We start from the raw sequence: 21,166 nt of genomic DNA on the forward strand, positions 1-21,166 counted from the left end.
AGGCCCTCGCAGACAATACAAAAGCGGGTCATGTTCCGTCTCCCCGGACATCCTTGGACGATCAAAGCTTGTTCCTTTTTCTATGGTACGATCACAGCTGCTTGATGTCCACTTGATGTCCATTATAGGTAAAAGCTGCATATCTTGACATCATAACAGATCATTTTTCTGCTCATGGTTCTCTAATTCTTCCAAAAGTTTCACCTTTTAAAGGTGGAGAAATTACCATGAAGAATGTTGAAAATAGCTATCCCTAGAAATCAAGTCACTAGACTATGTCTCATGGCTAAAACTTGATCATTCTCCACGTTATTTAATACCCAACTAGATAGATACTAGTGCTGTTCACGGTGTAAACTTGATTTCAAACTTGAAGCTCGACTTACCTACCATGCTTCAGCTAACCGGGAATCTAGTAAATTTTAAGCAAGATTCCTGAGTAGATTTTAGGTGACTGACGCGTGTATATCTATCGCCGACTGGGCTCCAAACACCCCACTGTGCAGATCGCAAGGGGTTTCATTCTTCGGGGCAAGGTTTGCATTAAAAATGTCCGAGCAGGAACAGTTGTGTGGAGTTGTGTGGAGATGATAAAAGCTCGAATCCCACTCCAGGGATTAGCTTCATCCATGACTGATGTATTTTGGATAAGGGTGAATTAGTTCAACATTCTTTATAATCACTTCTATATGATTTGCTCTGCGGTTGCCCAATATGCAGTCTATCTCCTCAGATTCGACTTTATCGACAGGCGAGCCCAAAGCTTCAGCCATTGAGCTCCTGCATGACCATTGTCTTGAGCTTACCCCAGATGGGAGATATGTGCGATGGTTGCGAGATCACCCAAGGCACCCTCGAAATTGGTCTAGCCTACGAAAGACTTACGATATTGTCCTTATATGTCTCTTGGATCTTTTTATGTGTGACCAAACTAAATTCCAACGTTTTTTTGTCAATAGGCTAACAATACTTGCAGAACGGCATCCAGCACCGCAGGTGTGAGTGTATACAGCTATTCATGACCTACCATATTGCCGAGCTAACATCCTGGTCTTTTCTAGTCGGCAGCTGCTGCACAAGCCAAACATGAATACGATATCAGTGAGACGCTTTCCATTTTTATATTTGTCACAATGTGAGATCCACTGGTTTTGGTCTACTTTGCGTACCTGACATTGAACAGATTTCTTCTCGGTCAGGTGGCAGGCACCATCTTATTTCCCCCGTGGTCGGAGACATTTGGGCGCAAGAACATGTACATTGTGAGCAGTGGTCTCAGTGCCATTTGCTGTATGATCATTGGTCTAGTGCGTTCAATGCCGATCATTATCATCATGCGCATCATCGCCGGGCTACTTTCCGCGATCCCTTATACCATCATCGGCGGCAGCATCGAGGACATGTTCAACTCGCATGCTCGAATATGGGCCATGTATTATTGGACAGTTGCTTCAAACATTGGTCTCATTCTTGGACCCATCATGAGCAGCTATATTATTGCGGGTCTTGATTGGTATGTTGCCCTCAACTTTGGTATATGTAAATTTCTCACAACTACCCAGGCGATGGAACTTCCATATCTTCGCCATCATTGTTGCTGCAATTACAGGTGGCCTTTGCTTCATTCGAGAATCACGACCTTCCTTGTTGCTGGCCTACGAGGTGAAACGGATCACCGATATGACTACTGTGCAATCTATCCCACCGCCACTCAACCACGACTATATCCCGGATCTCAATACATTTGTAAAAGAAGCCCTCTTTCGCCCAGCACAGCTCTTCTTCCAAGAACCCATCATTTTCGCCATCGCAATGATGATCTCCGTCGCCATGTCCCTCATCTACATCTTCACAGAAGCCCTCCAGCCCATCTATGGGTCGATGGGATTTGCAAAAACCGATGCTTCACTGATGTTCATCGCTATCGGCGTAGGAACATGTCTCAGCATATTGACCCGCGTGCTAGACAGCTACATTCTCAACTATCTCCGCGGACAGGGACGCCCTATTAAACCGGAACACAAGCTCGTCGGACTAGGTCTTGGTGGTCCATTCCTGGCGATTGGCCTATGGTGGTTTGCCTGGACTATTCCACCCGAGACACAAACTCCGTGGATTGTGCCCACGATTTCCCTCGTTCTGGTGGGCTATGCCCTGACGGAAATGGATACCGTGCTGTATGGGTATATCTCCGATGCTTATTTGAGTTACTCGGCCAGTGCTACCGCTGCTGTTGCATTCATGCGAGCGCTGCTTTCGGGTGTCTTTCCGCTGTTTACGACGCAGATGTTTGATCGGTTGGGAAATAATGTTGCTATGTCTGTGCTTGCTGCTGTGGCAACTGCGTTTTGTATAGTCCCACCTGTGTTTATCTGTTACGGAGAGCGGATTCGTCGGGCGAGCAAATTTGCTCGGTATAGTTGGGAAATCCAGGAGGAGTTGGGTAAAGAAAATGAAGATTGGTGAGCTATGGGCTTTTGTTTGTTTGATATATATATCTGCAGTTTTCAATTGAATGCATATTCTATAAAATATATGAGATACAAATTATATGAGGGCGAGATAAACAAAAGGTAACACCCGAGTAACGGTCTGAATATCAAAGAAAGAAGAAAACATATCCACACAAAATACGCTCATACCCTTTGAGTGGTTCTAGAAGTGGTGTCCTCTCTCCGAGTCGGACTCACTTCCCAATACTTCTCTTTCTTGCCTCGGTTAACAATCAGTCCGTAGATATCAAATGGATCGACAAGGGTCTGGAGAAAATGGCGGGAATCGTCATAGCCAGGGCCCTCAACCTCCGTGACACCGTCTTCAGCGAGATAAATCTTGTTTGATCGGGGAAGCCAGTGCATGGGATGAAAGACATTCAGCAAAGTGGTATTGCTGTACATGAACACGACCTCAAAAATCCAGAAGAACCACTCCTGTTTCAATACAGGACTGATATTCTCGAGGTCAGTGTAGGCATTCAGACTCGCGGCAGTAAAGTATTCCACAGTGCGATAGATGGTACGGATCGTTATGAGGGTACAACTGCAGTATAACACCAGTAGGGCATGCTTGATCTTGTGGTTCAATACGCCTTTTCGGGAGCAGTTGAAGTGGAATCGGCCGGCCAAAGCCACAAAGCCTATCATCAGAACGATCTGCATAATAAGCGCCGCCTTCAGCATTGCCTTACCGGCGTTTTGCGAGCTGACACTAGACTGTGCAGTTGCGAGTCGGGCCGCTCCGTTCGCGGTAATGATCTCAATGCACACACCCAAGGCAACGAAGGTGGTGGGTACGCGGCCAGGGTGAATGGGAGAGTGATAAGGGATGTAGTAGAGTATGCGACCCAAAATGAAGAAATTAGCACCCTCATATACTGGTCTGGAATAATTGAAGATTGGTCAGTAGCGTATCTCATGATGGGATGGGTACTCCTTACGGTCCGACAAGGAGAAGTACGGTGCTTGCGATATAGACGCCAATATTTTCCCACTGCCCGAATGCTCCAATAGTTCGCATGATAAAACCTGCCGTGAACAGAAGAGCAGACCATGGAAGAAGGCCGGTGACTTTCCAGGACTTATATTTGCTGGGAAATCTGGTTAATTTAAGGGTTCATAGTGGGTAGAGGTCACATACAAGCATTGATATCCATGGATGCCGCCAGAGACAGCGAAGAGAATCGCAAAGGCAATTGCAGCACCTTTGTTCGGTGCATAGAACCACAGGCTTCCATCCTCTTTGTTTTGTCAGATAAACCATTGATCGTGATTGATTTAGTAGACTTACGATATGATGACCTTGCCTCGAGCATCGTTGTTGTAGATCCACCAACTATATATTGCTTGGTGCGAACAATCCAGTTTGTGCAAAAACACTACTGTGTAGTTGGTGTAATTGATGGCAGGTTGGAGAGTATGAGTATTTTACTAAAACCAATTGACCAAACCAAGGGACTTTAGCTAGATACATATATATATACAAAATTTGCACGGTGCTTTTCATGCTTGTTCACTTTGGGTAATTTCGTATTCCTTCCAACGCCTCATGATATTTTGGCTAGTTCGTCAATCTGTCTGGATCCACAAAAAATAGCCATAGCCGATCCTTGGGCCTAAAATGACCTCGTATTTACCTCTGCGCCCCTCTGCGCTCGACATAGCCGCTCCTAATACGAATCCATCTCACTGCCACAGATCCCCGGCTTATGATTGGCCTCCTTATCACGCTAATCCCATTTAGGCAACTCGTTTTCGCTTGTTTTAAGTGTATGGGATAGGGTTACACATCAATTTACTTCAACATCAACCAACATATGTGTACAAAGTACTCCAAGGATCAGAGAGGTTGACTGCCTAGGTAATAATGGGCATATAGCTCGGGGATACCTCGGGACCATGGAAAAGCAATATCTACGCTCCACCATCTTAAGCTGATAGTACATTCTGTAATATGAGCGTAAACCAGAGAGCTCAGGTTCAAGGACAAGTAATGGACAAGGGTAATATGGGCCATGAGCAACCAAGTTATCTGGCATTTCAAGTCCCATTCGTTCTTCCCGTATACATCCAATATAATCATTATAGTCGCACGTGATATAGTTGTTGTCAGGGTAACCAGGAACTCAAAGTGGTAAGAGTGATGTTGATCTGTGGACGTTCTGGACTTTCCAAGTTTGATTTGCTCAGCTGTTTGGCATTGGACTGTGTTCCACCCCACAACTTCAAAGGCTCAACATCGCCTGCCCTCGTGCTCTCTAGATACTAACGAGCCGCCCAAAATGCCGCCCAAACAGCCCCAAACCTCGCTGTTCCAAGTTTATCTCCGGCTACGGCCACCGATGGCCCAAAAACCCAACGAATCCGACCGTTTTTTGAACGTTGAGCCGCCAGAGGCTTCGCAGGAGGAAACAGATATCGTCTTGCCGGGATCAACACATATTACCCTTCAACCACCAAATGACACGAGAAAGCGCGCTGTCGAGAGGTTTGGTTTCACGAAGGTCTTCGAGGAGGCTGCTTCGCAACTGGATGTATTCCATGACACTGGGATGGAGCCTATCATACGCGGAGTGCTGAAGGAAAACCGAGATGGGCTAGTCGCTACCTTGGGAGTCACAGGCAGCGGAAAGGTCTGCTCCCGAATATTGCAGCGTCGCGATAACAAAGCTAACGGGTTGATCATACACAGAGCCACACTATTCTAGGATCCAAGACCGAACGAGGAATGACCCAAATGGCGCTTGACGTTATCTTCCGCTCCCTAGAGCCGACAGCCAAGACCGACGATGGTAGCGTTACTCCTGTAATGCTTGCCTCGCTGGCTGCCGCCGACGCTTCTGAAGCCCAATTATTCTCCGCCCAGACATTTTTGGAAGCTGTATATGGCGAGCCAAATGGACGTACGTCGAGAGCGCAAACACCCATGAGCCCTTCGCGTGCCAATACTCCTTTGATGGTACGAAGCCCCTTTTACCTTGAACTCCCCCCAAGGATCCCCGACCCCGCGAGCGCGCACCCCTGGATCGTCTCTCCCAAGGCCGAGACCTCAACCTGGAAGCCCCCGTAAGGTGGATTTGTCTTCTATCACCAGTCCCAGTGGCGCTGCTCGAGCTGGCTTTGGCCAGGTCTCGACTGAGCCCTCTGGATGGATCACCCCGGGATTTTCTAATCCTATTCCCTACACCCACTCCAATCTATTTGAGCCCAAATCAGCTAAATCTCGACTTTATGTCTTTAAGGAACCGACCCCTGCCTTGAACTTCCCCCGCCGTCACATACGTGAACGTCCATGCGCCCTTCCTAGGTTGCCTGATATGAGCCACCTTACTGTGGATATGGATCCAAATGCCGACTATGTCGTTTTGGTGTCAATGTATGAGGTATACAATGACCGAATTTTTGATCTTCTGTCTCCCTCTATTGTCTCGGGTCAGGGAACCATGTCCCGCGGCAATAACCAAAAGGATCGACGACGTCCCTTGCTCTTCAAGCCTACCGAAGGCTCACCAGATCGAAAACTGGTTGCAGGGCTACGAAAAATTGCTTGCAGCAGCTATGAGGAAGCACTGGCTATTTTGGATGTTGGTTTAACCGAACGCAAGGTAACTGGCACTGGGATGAATAGCGTTAGCTCTCGAAGCCATGGCTTCTTTTCCCTGGAAGTCAAGAAGCGGACATACTCAAAGCGAACCGGTGAACACAACTGGGCTGGAAATGCCCTCACTGTTGTGGATCTTGCTGGTAAGTAAGTTGTATCCTTACAGTAGGGCTGCTATTAATTAATCTAGGCTCCGAGCGTGCGAGAACGGCAAAAACAGCTGGTGCCACACTCGCTGAGGCCGGCAAAATCAACGAAAGCTTGATGTACCTCGGCCAATGCCTGCAGATGCAAAGCAATATACAGGATGGAATGAAGGTGAGTTTTGAACTTATCGTCGGTGTGCTTCTTTTGGCAGCTGCTAATCTACAAAGACTGCTCTCGTTCCTTACCGGCAGTGCAAATTGACCGAGCTTCTGTTTTCAAATTCATTCCCATCATCTCATCAGATGTCTAGAGGCCAATATCCCCAAAAGGGTATCATGATCGTCACCGCTGACCCTCTGGGTGATTTCAACGCCACCTCCCAAATTTTGCGCTACTCCGCATTGGCTCGTGAGGTTACGGTTCCTAGAGTTCCCTCGGTCTGTGAATCTATCTTGTCTGTCGCTTCTGGTAGTCACCGCTCAGTCAGTGGCTGCACTTCGCCAAATTTTGATTCAACCGAAGAGCTCCAAAGAGCTGCGGCTGAGATTACACGCCTTACACGCGATTGCCACGGCCTTGCTGTTAAGTTAGCTGAAGAAGAGATTGCACGGTCTGATGTTGAAATGAGACTGAGAGCTGCTGAAGAAAGATGTCTCATGATCGAGCAAGATGTGCGAGAAGAATGCTGGGCAGAGATGGATGAGAAAACGGAAGAAGAAAGGCGACGCTGGCAGAGGGCATGGGATGAGCAGGTTCGTATCCCTGGACGAGCTTAAGCCCGATCAAAACGCTAATAATCTTCAGATCGGTCGTAATGATGAGCACATCGACAAGAAGGTTGAGCTTGTATCCCGTGGATTCCAAAGTAAGCTGGCCCACAAGGAGCGACGTATAGGAACTCTTGAACTAACCTCTATCTCCAGTATTTGAAGATTCGGGGTCGAACGAACGAGTGGAAGAGCTCGAGCAAGAAAATGACCAGCTTCGCCGCAAACTCGCCGCTCTCGAGCGTGAGATGCACAACCAATCCCCGACAAGAAAGCATAGACCCAAGAATGCCACGCCCGCGCGGTCCAATCATCTCGGCCGCGAGAGCGATATTGAGAACGCCTTGCAACGCATGGATCAATTGAAGCTTGCAGATACCATGTTTGCTCCTCCATCGCCAGGAGCCTCGCCTACTAAGAAGACGAGGAAGATGGGTACCCGGAAATGGGACCTCGCCCCAGAGGACCAGATCTAAGTGGTCTTCTTTCCTCCTCGACTCCGTCATGACTGTTACGATTTATTCTTCTTACGCTGCTTGAGATACTAGACCTTTTAATTCCCGGGGTTACTTTTTTTTAGGTAATATGGAATGATATCCCTTGGCTAAGGCGTTCGGGGCTGATCGATCCTTTTGTTCAATAATTGTTGATATTTCATTTCCCAATCGACAATCCCAGATTTGAGTTTTGCGAATATTGTACATGCTAGCTCGTAAGCCATTCAAGCCACCTGTCTCTCAACGCCATCTTGTAGTTTTAAAAAGATTCCTGTCTTGGGAAGAACACCCCATGTGCTCCATAAACCGAAAAGAAAAAAGAAAGCAAGCCCGCTCCTGGGATGTATAGCAGATTGTTCAGGACTCAGATGGGGTAATATCCATGGCATCTTGTTCCCCGGTATCTGGCTTGTCAGCGACATGCTCAGTCTCAGTATCGTTGACCGACTGATCGGCAGTGAGAATACCTTTCTCCTCTTTGTCTTCTTCCTCCAACTTTGTTTCTTCATCCTGCATCTCCTCATCGTCATCTCTCTCGCCCTCAGTCACACCACGATCACCATCACCATCTCCATCTCCATCTCCATCTCCATCCGCATCACCTTCGTCGCCTTCATCCTCACCATCCCCATCCCCATCACCTTCTTCGCCTTCATCCTCACCATCCCCATCCTCCGCACCCTCATCACCGGTCGCCCCTTCCTCTGCATCAGTAACATGAGGGAAAAGCGCCGAGGTCCCCTCATCACCTAGCTTCATGTCCTCATTCTCGCTCAGCTCAGTCTCATCAGCACTGTCATGCTCATCTCTCTGCTCAGCCGAACCATCCCCAGCAGCAGGAGCCTGCTTTGCTGAGCCACCAGCCGCAGAAGTCGGCCCGGCAGCAGTCGGCCCAACGCCCTGCGGAGTCGCAGGTGGTTCCGTCTCGCCCGTAGCTGTTATTTTACTCGCCACGGCCCGAGGAGCCAGCTTTGTGTTCACGATCGTGTCGGCGCGTTTCTGGATGTCGCGGCGGGCTATGCCCTTTGTCCGGCCGCGGGGTGCCGGGGCATCAGATGCTGGGACGGACGTTGGAGGGGTTGAGGTCTCGGGAAGGCCGTCGCCTACCATGAGGACGTGGTCGACTTTCATCTTTTCTTTGTTTTCCTCGGTTGCTTGTTCGACCAGGTGGGGCGTGTTGGTCTCGTAGAGTCGGGCGTAGAGGTCGGCGATCAGGTCTTCGAACATGGTGATTTTCATTAGGTTGTTGTTGAGCTTCTTTAGCTCTAGGGCATCTCGAAGTAGTTCTAAGATGGCCTGGCTCTCTGGTCCAAGGTGAGGTAGGCTTTCCAAGCGAGCTGTCTTGGTGGAGAACTCTTCCCACCCGATTGGTTTGAATACGCTTTCTTCGTGACCTTCGTTGATCTTGGCTGCGCGGCGGATGATCTTTGCATAAGTTAGGCAAATGTCTTCCCACAGCTTGGTGTGGTTGAAGAAATCGCCTTGCTTCTTTCTCACACGGCGCAAAAGTTGATCCAAGCTGGCGCGATCGTCAAGTTGGTCAAGTAGGCCAACAAAAAAGTACACGTAGCGGGTCGTGTAAACGAAATGTCGACCCGGACGTTCAAATTCTGGCCGCCAGACTTGGATCGTTAGTGTCTTGGTGAATATTTGGGAAAGTTCCTGCTTGGCAGCAATGGCAGCGGTTGCGTTTTGCTGCTCGTCGTAAATGACATGCGCAGCCTAGGCGTTGTAAGCAATATGGACAAAAGAAATTCAACCTGCGGGTGATATACCTTTACACCCATGCGATGATGCCAGTTGGACTTGTCAGCGCTCTTGTACTTCCTAAGGACTTCGAGTATGTATGGGTTCCATCCCTCCATGCTCTCAGGAGGCTCGATCTTCCGGGCCCAGGGAGTTGCAAGGAGGGTCTTGCTTCCTTCGGCAGGCTGGTGTTGCTATCAGAATGAGTTCTTCATGTCAGGAGCAGATACAACTTACTGTCATGTTTCCTCGAAGAACAAGCTTGTGTACAAAAGAGAAAAGTTTGAAATGTGGCTCAAAGATCGGATCAGAGCGTGAGTCTCTTCGCTGCGGAAGTGCAGCAATAGCATCGAGAACAGCATTTATCACCTCTTGCATTTCGACTTTTTTGGAAGTCGTTCTCAAAGAATCATCGCTGATGAACATTTTCCAAAGACACTTGCCAAGCGTGTAGTGAGTCCTATTGATGTGTTAGTACTATTTCAAATGTCCCAATCCTGTCAAGTCCCATTGAAATCACTTACATCCATCGCTTAGACTTGTCGACAGCTGCCCGTTTGAGAAGGTTGCTAGCAAAATTCCATGTTGAATAAGCCGTCATTTCTTTGAAGGGCGTGCCCTTGTACATTTGTTGGCTCTCCTCGCTGCTGAAATGGCGAGGGAAGTCCGCAACACTGAAGGCTCCCATGGATAGCGGCTCGCGAGAGGATGAGTACAAGCGGATACCAAAGTCTGAATAAAGATCTGACATCACTTCTCTGGTCTCTGCCGTTGGCTCTGCAGTCCTCATTGCTGTTGAAACAGCCATGGCATAGCAATGAATAGCATTTCGCTGCAATGCTGCTAGGTCCGACCGGTTGTTATTGATCTTATCAGCTGTCCATGTAATGTCTTCGTCAAGCTTCGAGTCATAAGTTTGGGCGAGCCTATACCAGGTTTCCCATCTCCCTGTTCCATGATCCAAGTCTTGTCTAAAGAACCCGATGGCGTCATCAAGCTCGCTTGTTGGACCAGGGCTGAGGCGCTTCTGGGATCGGAACTTGGTGAGTGCGGCATGGCCAAGAAGGAAGAACCACCCCTTCGAAGCGATCTTCGCATTCTCAGTGGGAACTATTGTCGTCGAAAGCTCTGTAATTCCCTGAACAGCACGGAGAAGATTGGATGGGTTGAGTGGGGCTTTAAGATATGCATTCACAAGGCGACGATTGAAAGTCAACTGAGGTGTCTGCGAAGAGGCCTTAGCGGGGCCAATCGCTTGCTGCATCTTTTCAATGGTAGTCTTCAATTCGGACTTGGACAGGTCCTTCATATTCATTTTGTTTGCTTGTTGCAGAACAAAGTCGATCATCATGATCGCTGTAGGGCGATCTAATTTCTCGGGAGGGCATCCATGATCCACAGTCCCATCGAATGCAGAGAATTTGATACCGTGGAGATCGAGAAGTATTTGGCACACATCGAATTCATAATCTCCCTTGGTTTCAAGACCAAAGAGCTCCGCTTTCAGAAGCTTCAAGAACCTCTTTTGCGAATATCTGCACATCGATCGAACGCCCAATGCATTGTGGACCGAACGAAGGAAATGAATGCGGTCTTCAAGTGGATCATCGAAAAGCTCCTTGTTCTGGGCAATCGCTTCCATGAAGAGGGTGTATTGCAAGATCCAGCAGCGAACATATAGCTCTCGCATTCTTTCTTTCATATTTTCCAGCGATTTCGCCAATGAGCCTCGGAAGTCGCGACCAGAAATCTGGCCTACACGCACCGAGTCCTCGTAAAGAATAAAGCTGTGCAACAGCCTCACGAGGCGGGCTACAGCAGACATTGAGGTTTGTAAATGCTCCATGTCGAAACAGTCGAATGCTTGTTCCGAATCTTCAAGGATAAGCACTATAGCTTTGGCCACAATGCCATCGAGGGCTTTGAGCCAGCCCAACAGAGCTACTTGACGATGTTGGCTGGTTTCTTCGCTGTGTTTCGCTGCCTCGAGTTCTGCCATTACCACTTCGATGCTCCGTAAATAGCAAGAGACAACTTTAGGCGGGTAGTCAATGGCTTGGTATGCCTCCTGGAGTCGGCGCCAGAGGAATAGTCGCAATGTAGCATCTCCTCTATCGAGGAAGGCAGCCATTTCAGCGAGATGTGAGGTAGGGTGATTCATGTCATTCTCCGTTGGCATTTCAGCATACTCAATCGACGAGGGTTCAAGAATTGGCTCTATTGCTTCAATGAGAGTCACGGGATCCTCTGAGTCTGAGTTGAATACCTTGGCGAAAAAGTCCATGCACTTGAGCTTCAAGACCTCCTGGTCTATCACAGCAGCGGACAATTCTGACATCGTAGCATTATTTATGAGATTGACACTTGGGTTTCCAAGGGACTGAAGTATTTGCTTCAGGTCTTGAAGACAGAGCAGGATATGTTCTCGCTGTGCGTCCCCGGCAAGATTGATATGGAATGCCGACGCCCACAAATGGCGCAGAGTGAGGTTTGATTGGGATTCGCCGGATGGGCTGTGGTTGACAAAATGATCTATGGATGACCGGGCTAGCATACCCCATCGAGCCAACCGATCACGCTGTGCGAGTCTTGTCTCCTGGGCTGTCTCACTGCCAAGACTCTCAACCGAAGCAAAAACATCCAAATGAAGTTCGTAGATAGTTTGTATCATCTCAAGTTCGAAGAAGTCTTTAGCCTTATATTCAAATGGAGCTCCATTGCTTGAGCCAAGAATTCGAGCTTCAAGATTGGCGATCAGTTCGCTGCACACCTGGTAGGTAAATTCATCCTCCTGAACTAAAAGGTCTACCACTGTTTTCTTTAGGTCCTTTGACCACAGAAAACCGGCGTAAGTCGACTTTGCTGTCGACCAATTTGAAGATTCTTGGCCGAAATCCGGCATGAGAAGACACTTTAGCCATTCGAACGAAATTTCATGGGGATGTAGCCAGTCAGAGTTGATGGCATTGGAAAAATGATAAAGTTGCTCCCCAGAAGGAAGCTCTTCTTCGATAACTGACTTCCGAGTCCCTTTTCTTGAGTGCTCAAGGAAAACAGCCAATCCGGACTTGCTTGTGCCACGGATGTCCTTCAGCGGAGATAAATCATCTTTCTGCTGCATCAGTCGAGACTTTTCGTCGTCCCATGTCTTGATGAGACCTCGGAAATCCTGAAACAAGCGCGTCTCAAGATCTTGGGGTGTATCGGTTGAGTCATTCCCAGAGCACTTTTCTCTCAGACTTCCAATGCTACCGAGTGCATCAATACCGACCTTCGAGAAGAGAGAGTCGACAGTGCTGAACATCCAATCATCGGCATTGACAAAAACCTCAAGACGGTCTTCATAGTACTTGTCTTGATCGAATGCAACTTCTTCAGGTGGTGCTAGAGTGTCGGCATTTGACTCTCGGGCTCTAGTCCGTCTGCTTTTCATGCGACCGCCCTCTGGTTCTTCGTTCGCAGCTGATGCAGACGATCTTTTGCGAATGTCCACTGCAGAGTTCGTGTCAACTTCTGCGTGAGTCCCATCTTGTTCGGCCTGTTGATCTTGCGGCTGCGTCGATTGACGTTCTAACGACTCCATCAATTGCTTTTCAGCACTTTGATCGATGAATGATTGTTCCTCACCTGGCTCAGAGGGCTCTTTCGTTGGCTGAGGTGAACTTTCTTCAGGCTTGCCATCATTTTCAGTTGTCTCAATCATCACGTCGGCAACCTCGTTACCACCCTTGTTTCCGCGCCCCTCGGTATCAATGGCCATTTCCGTGTCCTCTGCATTTGCGATGGGTGTAGTGGGAGCTTGGGAGCTTCTGGCTGGTAAGATAATGCCGATAGACCGAGTGGGAACAACAGCGAGCGAGTCATCATCTTCACCGTCAAGAGCTTGGAGAAGCGCCTTCCCAACTGACTCCCAGGTTGGGTCAGCGGGGCTTATCTCTCGACGGGAAGCGTGCAGGGCAAGAGGGCCCTTTGACGGATCCAGGCAGCTCAAATCGGCGGGAAGGGCGGGCAGGTTCGGGTATGGATCCTCATGCTGTTTGAGGTATTTCAATAAAGCTTTCTTTGGCCTCTGTACAGGGATTTGCGAGGCAGATAACTTGTCAAAGAGGGACTGCAGCGTGCTTCGCAGGCGCTGCTCCGCAAATATCTCCTCTAGGCCAAGCTGCTCTGACCGTAGTTCCAAGCGGTTGTCATCGTCTGCTAGCACACTTTCCAAGCAATACCGAGACAAGCGGTAGCTGTTTAAGGAACTGCTGAGTCTTGCGCTTTGCCTCCAGAGGTTGAGATCTGAGTCGTCTCGTTCTAAGGCATCTCCGAAAGATCCTAGAGCTTTCCTGGATGCCTCCGTCAACTTCCTTTGTGTTTCCTGCTCGGATTCGGGAGTCTGTGGCGCTGTTCGTATGTAGTCTTGTACTGAATCGAGGACAAATTTGCCGTGGTTTTTATAGGACAGATAGAGCGTTTGGAATAGACTAGAGGTAGAGTCGTTCACGTTGAACTCGGCGATTGATTCTGTAGCAATTTCATCGTGCGCATCGTCGAATGCACCCCTTTTGAAATCGGAGATAGACTCTGGGTATTTGAAGATCTCCGAATTGAGAAGAGCTTCATAGGCCTCAGCAGCCTGGGAATAATGCTCTGGCCCCTGTGAATGCAGCTTCAAGGCACTGTGGTAAAGCTTCAAAGCTTCCTCGATCTGAAGCTCCTTGGTGTCGTCAACTTCCTCTTCGACGGCCTCATCGGGCTCAACATTCAATGCGACCCAGCTCGACATGGTGTGAGCCCCACGTGGGTCCCTCAAATATTAGATGGAAAAGAGAAATCAGGCGACAGCATCGGGCAAGATACCGAGACCCTAGATGCGGGCAACAATAATGAGCAAATCAATTGGTTATCGCGGGCAGACACGTTATCACGCGTTGCACCAATCGGGGAAAGTGTTTGAGGCCTGTATGCCTGGGTGCCTGGGTGCCTGTGTGCCTGTGTGCCTTATTGCCTGGAACCCTTTTCTTGGGGGAGAGTAACTAACAGATGGAGTATTCTTAGATCACTCTTCACTTTTCCCCTCAGCGCAACCCCTGAAACGTCTTACGATTCACGCACAATTCATTAATTAAGATACCCTCATCTTTGATTCCATCGCGCTTGTGCAGGCGCCATGGTCGCGCCCGCTGTCCCTGAGTATGTGCTCATGTCCCCGTTTACGTGTTCCCCGGGTTGCGTATGCATGGCCATTGTTCGACATTATCAAGAGCTGCCCCTATGACAATTACAGGAGTTGTGACTGACATTGAGGGCATAATTTAGGATCCATGAAGAGGAGGATATCTATGTTGCGGTCGATGCGCGAACGGAGTCCTTGCAGAGCTTGCGAGAACTAGGCCCTCCAGACCTGGTCTATTTGGTGAAGCAGCCTAAGGCCAATTCGACTCGCCAGGTAAGATATAAGATACCAGCTTTCCTTCCATGATACAATTCCCCATGTGTGAACAATTGGTTGATTTTCTATCTATCGCAGACCGGACTTTATCATCATGTCACCGGAATCGATGCCTCCTCGTCCGCTAGCTTAGCCGCCTATGTTAATACCCTCACATTCTCTCCCCTCGACAAGACGCATAAAGTGGTGTCGGGGATCTACTGGTTAGAATCTATTTTGGTACAGTGTTTAATTCACATGCTGATATCTATACAGTTGCTACAATGCATTCTCGCATCTCGATATGCGTGTCGAAGTTAAAATTCCCGGAAGCTTGGAGAGCTACTGCATTGATGAGCGGGGTGATAAGCGAGTTGCTACTGAGGCTCTTTGGCTTGAGACCTTCCTTTGCGCAGTTCTGAGGGCTTATCTCTATGCGGACGATGGAAGCGGCGATTCCGTCAAGCGGATTGTTGGAGTCCGACGATTCAACCCCGTGACAAACACAGAGATGGAGCACAAGTTCTTGGATGCTGCCGAGAAGCTTTTCTTCTTGGGTATGAATCTCGAATCAATTTGCCTGTTGTGTCTCTGACTAACAACCTTTTAGGACGTCAACTCAGCTCTGACCCCGAAACCCAAGTCCCTAACACTGTGAGCAATCACCTCACATCCGGCATCCTCAAATACATCCACACGACTGGCCGCTATACCTCTGGAATCAACTTGTTTGAGAAGCTCCGCACAAAGGATGTGGAGGTTTCGTCCCTCCTGGCTCGTGTACAGATTATGGCAGACGAGGAGGTACAAGCGGTACGCCTCATGTACGACGCCTTACAAGATGTTCCAATGGACTATGCTCTGCTTGATTGCCAGGCTAGTTTCTGTCAAAGCAAAGGCGAAAGCGAGATGGCACTTGAGTGCGCTAAGCGTGCAGTTACTGCAGCACCCAGCGAGTTCAGTACATGGGCTCGCCTCGCAGAGGTATATGTCAGTATGGAACGCTGGGACCTGGCGCTTCTGACTCTCAACTCTTGCCCCATGTTCACCTATCAAGACAAAGATACCCCTCGCATGCCACAACCGTCACGCATCATGCTCCCAATTCTTGCTGAAAGCATTCTCGATGAGATAGACGAAGGCCAGCCAAAGCAGGGAGACCCTCACGACTATGTTCACCCTTCGCTTCGAAAGATCCATGCTGCTAGTTACCAAGGTACTTTCTTGAAGGCTTACAATCTTCTGACAAAAATCGCTGCTGCCATTGGATGGGATCAGCTACTCAAGGCTCGCAGCCAAGTTTTTGTGATGGAAGAAGAATACCGTGTTGAGAGGCAGCATGTTCCTAAGCCCGCTACATCAGTGGGGGCGGAGACCAACGGCAACGGAGATGACTCTGGCTCTGTGGCTGGCCCTGACCCGACCGAGCCGTCTTCGGGAGAAACTGCCAATGGAGATGTGGGAGACAGCCACCTTGAAAGCCCCCTCGAGCGACCGGAGCAAACAGTAGCATCAGAAGTGGTCAAGTCTGGCAAGGAAGATGTATGTTGCACACCCCTCAGGGATGTATTTTATATATGCTAACTGTTTGTGTCAAGCCCGACCCATCTCACGCCTCATACACGCAATTCCGAAACAAGCGACTGTGTGAAAGGTGGCTAGATAACTTGTTTATGGTACTTTATGAGGATTTGCGCATCTACACCATCTGGCGGACTGAAATGGCCCAGTTCCGTCAACAAGCCATGGAATACAAGAAGTCTGCTACCGAGTGGGAAATTCTTGGTGAGCTTGCGCAGCGGCTGCACCATTTCGACGAGAGCATTGAGGCATACCAGAGCTGTCTAGCCACTCGGTTCTCACCCAAGGCTATGCGCGGAGTGTTGAAGTTGTACGAACAACGAAATGACACCAGAGGCATGCTCGGCGCGTTGATCCGCCTCATCGCCTGGCAATATCGCTGGTACTCCGAGGTATGCTCTTTTCTCTGGCTAATATTATTTTGACCATTATAACTAACAAACCATCAGTTTTCCCCCGAGCTCTTGTTCCTGGTTCGCAAGCTCATTGAGGACGAGGGTGCTGTCAAGGTCCGCAGCATTGTTCAAGCGACAAACCTGCCTCAAGCCGTCCTCGACCTCACACACCAATACTGTCAACTATGTGCCACCTTCCGCAGCAGCGGTAGCGACACTTGAATATGTTAGCGATGATCAGACACAAACTGAGTTGGAAGACAGTTTTATCTCTTCCCCTGGATATCAAGATAGAAAGCGGGGCGCAGGCAGGGCTAATGACCATCCTTGATGACACCTCTTTTTTTTGCACTTTCTCTTGGTCCGAGTATTAGGTAGTTTTCTTAGATGGTATATATTTTCTATGTTCCCTATCTGGTCGTGTGCCCCCGTTCAACATAATAAGTGGATCTCATATGGAGTAGTAGATTTGGGTTTGTATCCATTTCCTCGACTTCTACCTCTAATCACTGCCCAACGCTAGTATATGCATCGGAACCCACTGTAGTGGAGAGAAACATAGAACTCAGCCAGTAGATGAGCTTCAGCGGCGATTTCTATGCACGTCATCTCCAAGTCCCCGAGAACACAACGAGGATTGGCTACTTACATGAACTAGTTTGATATCCCTAGATCTATAACTATATCAAACGTTATACATAGAAAAGTCGTCTGCACAAAGTATGCTTTTTACCGCCTTCTTATACACCTAAAAAGCACTTCAAAGGGTTCTTGCATAGTATAACATCCCTAATACCATCTTGGTCCAACATTGAAATACATCAGACAATTAAAGTCTTGGGTTCTCAAGGACAGTGGCCGCATAAGCGGCCGACTATTCTTGTCAGAGCGTACTTCCAAACCGCAGCACTCTACTTTCATAGCACCTCTGATTGCATACAGGAGGTTATCACAGCAAAGCAATCCGATCACTCACCCAAGGGCAAATTCCATTTTAGTTCAGCATAAAATTCTTGCCTCGAAGAAACCAAATTCTCGATCGCAAAATCACTTTTCTTCCTCAGCCGCTTCAATCTCAGGCAGATCTGACTCCTTAGGAACAACACCACCCTTAGCCTGAGCTGCAGCGGCAGCAGGACCACTCTCTTTGGCGGTATCAGTGGCACTCTCTTCCTCGCCTTCTTCTTCGCCTTCTTCTTCGCCTTCTTCTTCGCCTTCTTCTTCGCCTTCTTCCTCGGCAGGCTCATCCTCGTCCTTTTCGCCCTTTGCGCCGTTCCCGGCCACGACACCCTCGTCATCGTCGACAACAACGGGCGCTGTCTTCCGCTTCTTGGCTGCCGGGGCGCCTGGAGAGGGGGGTGTGTGTTAGCGTGGGCAACTTTGGAGATGAAGAGGGTATCCGTAAAGGCTAAGGGTAGAACGTACCTTCGTCTTTGACTTCTTCTTTGGGCTGTGCTGCTTCTTCTTCTTCCTCGTCTTCCTCAGACTCCGACTCTCCCTCCACCTCCTCCTGTTCGCCCTCATCGCTTAGTTCCTCTACATCGGGCTCGGAGTCTTCATATCTAATTCACCGCACGATCGCGTTAGCAAGGATCAATTGTGTTTGAGATGTTTCGCGCGATATGTTTCAATTCACAGCGGTCTCGAGATCATGTCGTGATGGATGTGAAGCTAGTACAGGCCTGCAGAAGTGCAGTGGAATGATGCGCAGGACATTGGCGCAAGAATGGGAAGAAAGGGAGAATTTATAACGGGATGGAACAACTCACTCTTCCTCCTCTTCGCTCACATCGCTAGGAAGGGCCTGGAGCTCCTCCTCGGCCTCTTGCTTTCTCTTGCGGGTAGTCATAGTAAATAATTGGGGGGTTGGTGAGAATTAACTAAGGATAGACGGTAGGGAAGGGTGAAATTATGGGAGAAAGGGAGAGAGAAGGTTCTGGATTGGCAAAAGTCCCGAGTCTAGGGGGAGGACGGGATTTATAGAGGAAAGCAGGCGTAGCTCTAAGAGGGAAGGGGGGGGAACTCAAGGGCATAAGCGGGAGGTGACGGTGACGACATGGGAGTGACCAGACCTTAGGGTTCCTAAGGTTAAGGTCCACGGGTGATAGCTTACACTCCGGGTGGAGTCCAGGTGCGTGGTCCATGACAGAACTGTGCGTGTCACCAAGGGAGCTATTTACATTCCGTGATCTAGCGTGGTATCCAAATGTTTCAGCTCTTGATCTCCTTGGTATCCTTAATATTCTTGATATCCCAGGTTTGGGTCGATTCAAGCCTTTCTTTGGGGATATTTATGGTCATTGTGTTAGAAAGTCAAAATCGGCCATGCTCGGATCTAGCAGATTTTCATCAAGACCAAATCCGTATGTGCCGACCATGCCATAGATCAGATCTGGTGGAGGGAACCCCTGGGCCATGGCGTTGGCTCCCCCAGGGACCTCGCGGCCTTCCACCGCAGTATCATTGCTTCCTTGGAATTGCCAAGCAGCCTCCCAAGCGTCAAAGCGCTCGAGCATCTTGCCCAATCCACGTGCGATATGTCGAGTAAGATGTCGCTCGCCTGCAGAGACACAATTCATCAATTCGATCACACGCTCAACTAGTCGTCGCACTTGGCGAGGGTTGATGCTAAGGTAAGCTGTGTTCCAATTGATTGCGACCTTGAGTAGGAAAACGGCGGAGAATGTAACCATAGTGTGGGTAAAGATCGGAACGCCGACAATCGCATCCCGAATATCAGGCTCTTCGAGAACCATATTGAGACATGCCATCGCCGAGGAGATTGCGATGTTGGCCGATTCCTTGCGGTCCATAGAGAAGACAGGTGTGTTGTGTGGTGAGAGCGCACGAAGAGAAAGGGAGTTCAGCTGGAACTTTGCGAAATGGTAGTGCAGAACCACCCCTTTGGATGGATAAGTCCGCACATAGGCGCTATCGGCTGTAATGCATTCCAAGGTATGTTAGAACCGAGAGTTGCAGAGAATTAAATCGAGAAATCACTCACCAGATCGAGGCTGCCAAAGAAGTCGCCATTGGTCTACTGCCACATTGTATACGCGCAACTGTCCAAAATCCTCCTCGGTCAATGCTTGTTCAGTGTCGCTACCAAACATTCGATATGCCTCGGTCAAAATCATAAAGAGAGCAACTTGAGCTAAAAGTCGAATGTCTCCGGGGACGATCATCGGCAGCGCGAGGAAGGTCTCATAGTTGCGAATCACCACATCCTCGTGGATGACAGGTGGCCGCCCATAAGCAATACTGAAGTGATGGTCGCACACATAAAGCAGATACCACAGCTGGGCGCGTTCATACTGATCCGTGTGTCCACGGGTCAGGCGCTGATAACTTTGATGGAGGCCCATCTCGGTCGCGATTCGTACCGCATGCCCGGACAACTTCCAACTCAACTCTGATAGCCAGAATGCCCCCACGCAGAGGCCTCGGATATCATCCAAAGTGTGGGCCCGCGTGAGAGCCATGTTGGATACGAGCGATACATACTCGCTGTAGCACCGGTTCAAGGTTTCGGTGCGGTTCGGAATATGGAGTGCCGCGACAGTCAAAACCGCAGCAGAAAGAAGCGTCGATGCGCGACGGACGGACGTTAAATCGCGGTGTACAAGAATTATTCCCCCCCACAGTAGCTGGTTCATAGTGCGACTGAAGTATGCGAATAATTCCTCCGCTTCGTGCAGAGAGATCAATCGTCGTGAAATAAAATCTTCCTCTAGCAAGGTCTGTTTCGGTGCCTCGACATGATTGTTTCTCAGGTTCCGTAATTTAGTGACCTCGTATAGACTGCGCATAGGAGCAGGGACCAAGTCTGGGTCTTGGAGATCCTGCTCCGGCGACGGCTCTCGAGTAACATCCATCACGACTCCCAATCCCTCCTGGTGACTGGTTTGTGTCTGCGACCGATCGACGGAGGGATGGTGGCCATGATATGACTCGGCAGGACTGGGGCCATTGAGAGTGTCCCCGGGAGCATAGGTTGAGAGCTCAGGAAGTCCACCCTGTCGCAATAGATGCGAAACAGCCGCCTGCAGCTGGTGCATAGTCGCATTGGCCTGTGATTTCCATCTATACCAGAGCCATTAGATTAGCGCAGCCCCCTGATAGCTCCAAATCTCATCAAAGGGCCGGGGCGGGGTCACACGTACATCCCATCATCATCAACGAATTTCTGTGAAAAGTCGTTTACGACGCACTTGATACCGCTGCGAGTACATTTTGTACAAGTTGACTCTCCTGATCGAAACTCACAGCGAATCTTATGGCGCTTGCATTCTGCGCCTGCTCTACGTTAATTTGGGGGTATCGGAGATGATGTGGGGAAGAACTCACATGCACGAGCTTTGGAGATCTTGGGGACAGAACGTGTCTTGTTCTCTCGGGGCGACTCCAGCCCAGCGTCATCAGGAGACCGCTTCAGTGGAGTACTGGTATCCATGATGTGTGCTAGTCTGGGGAGAATAGTGGGAAGAGTCGGTGATACTCCGGCATGCAGGTTAGGGG

At 49.2% G+C, this 21,166-nt stretch overlaps 7 protein-coding genes across 7 annotated transcripts; 3 read left to right on the plus strand and 4 right to left on the minus strand.

Annotated features, from left to right (window-relative positions):
- Positions 1 to 714: 714 nt before the first annotated feature.
- On the plus strand, positions 715 to 2,466 carry N7471_004897 (Major facilitator superfamily domain general substrate transporter; the record flags this gene model as incomplete). Its single annotated transcript, XM_057277616.1, has 5 exons — positions 715 to 920; positions 977 to 998; positions 1,062 to 1,135; positions 1,184 to 1,513; positions 1,563 to 2,466. The coding sequence occupies 5 exons, from the start codon at positions 715 to 717 to the stop codon at positions 2,464 to 2,466; spliced, it is 1,536 nt and encodes a 511-aa protein (XP_057137226.1).
- A 170-nt stretch (positions 2,467 to 2,636) lies between these two features.
- On the minus strand, positions 2,637 to 3,811 carry N7471_004898 (putative RTA1 domain protein; the record flags this gene model as incomplete). The annotated part of the gene is made up of 4 exons (XM_057277617.1): positions 2,637 to 3,378; positions 3,437 to 3,586; positions 3,637 to 3,736; positions 3,787 to 3,811. The coding sequence occupies 4 exons, from the start codon at positions 3,809 to 3,811 to the stop codon at positions 2,637 to 2,639; spliced, it is 1,017 nt and encodes a 338-aa protein (XP_057137227.1).
- Positions 3,812 to 4,777: 966 nt separating this feature from the next.
- Positions 4,778 to 7,486, plus strand: N7471_004899 (uncharacterized protein; the record flags this gene model as incomplete). The annotated part of the gene is made up of 7 exons (XM_057277618.1): positions 4,778 to 5,128; positions 5,188 to 5,398; positions 5,463 to 6,239; positions 6,287 to 6,414; positions 6,471 to 6,995; positions 7,048 to 7,108; positions 7,167 to 7,486. The coding sequence occupies 7 exons, from the start codon at positions 4,778 to 4,780 to the stop codon at positions 7,484 to 7,486; spliced, it is 2,373 nt and encodes a 790-aa protein (XP_057137228.1).
- Positions 7,487 to 7,864: 378 nt separating this feature from the next.
- Positions 7,865 to 14,027, minus strand: hir3 (putative transcriptional corepressor of histone genes (Hir3); the record flags this gene model as incomplete). Its single annotated transcript, XM_057277619.1, has 4 exons — positions 7,865 to 9,229; positions 9,283 to 9,438; positions 9,491 to 9,713; positions 9,778 to 14,027. The coding sequence occupies 4 exons, from the start codon at positions 14,025 to 14,027 to the stop codon at positions 7,865 to 7,867; spliced, it is 5,994 nt and encodes a 1,997-aa protein (XP_057137229.1).
- Positions 14,028 to 14,303: 276 nt separating this feature from the next.
- On the plus strand, positions 14,304 to 17,054 carry N7471_004901 (ChAPs family protein). The gene is made up of 7 exons (XM_057277620.1): positions 14,304 to 14,434; positions 14,561 to 14,690; positions 14,772 to 14,896; positions 14,949 to 15,229; positions 15,283 to 16,214; positions 16,271 to 16,645; positions 16,703 to 17,054. The coding sequence occupies exons 1-7, from the start codon at positions 14,412 to 14,414 to the stop codon at positions 16,868 to 16,870; spliced, it is 2,034 nt and encodes a 677-aa protein (XP_057137230.1). The 5' UTR covers positions 14,304 to 14,411; the 3' UTR covers positions 16,871 to 17,054.
- A 641-nt stretch (positions 17,055 to 17,695) lies between these two features.
- N7471_004902 (uncharacterized protein) lies at positions 17,696 to 18,497 on the minus strand (the record flags this gene model as incomplete). The annotated part of the gene is made up of 3 exons (XM_057277621.1): positions 17,696 to 17,994; positions 18,074 to 18,210; positions 18,418 to 18,497. The coding sequence occupies 3 exons, from the start codon at positions 18,495 to 18,497 to the stop codon at positions 17,696 to 17,698; spliced, it is 516 nt and encodes a 171-aa protein (XP_057137231.1).
- Positions 18,498 to 18,945: 448 nt separating this feature from the next.
- N7471_004903 (putative C6 transcription factor) lies at positions 18,946 to 21,101 on the minus strand (the record flags this gene model as incomplete). The annotated part of the gene is made up of 4 exons (XM_057277622.1): positions 18,946 to 19,586; positions 19,653 to 20,731; positions 20,812 to 20,944; positions 20,996 to 21,101. The coding sequence occupies 4 exons, from the start codon at positions 21,099 to 21,101 to the stop codon at positions 18,946 to 18,948; spliced, it is 1,959 nt and encodes a 652-aa protein (XP_057137232.1).
- Positions 21,102 to 21,166: the final 65 nt, after the last annotated feature.

The sequence above is a fragment of the Penicillium samsonianum genome (assembly GCF_028829775.1).
Source record: "Penicillium samsonianum strain IBT 33392 chromosome Unknown utg000003l_segment0_segment0, whole genome shotgun sequence".
Taxonomy (NCBI): domain Eukaryota; kingdom Fungi; phylum Ascomycota; class Eurotiomycetes; order Eurotiales; family Aspergillaceae; genus Penicillium; species Penicillium samsonianum.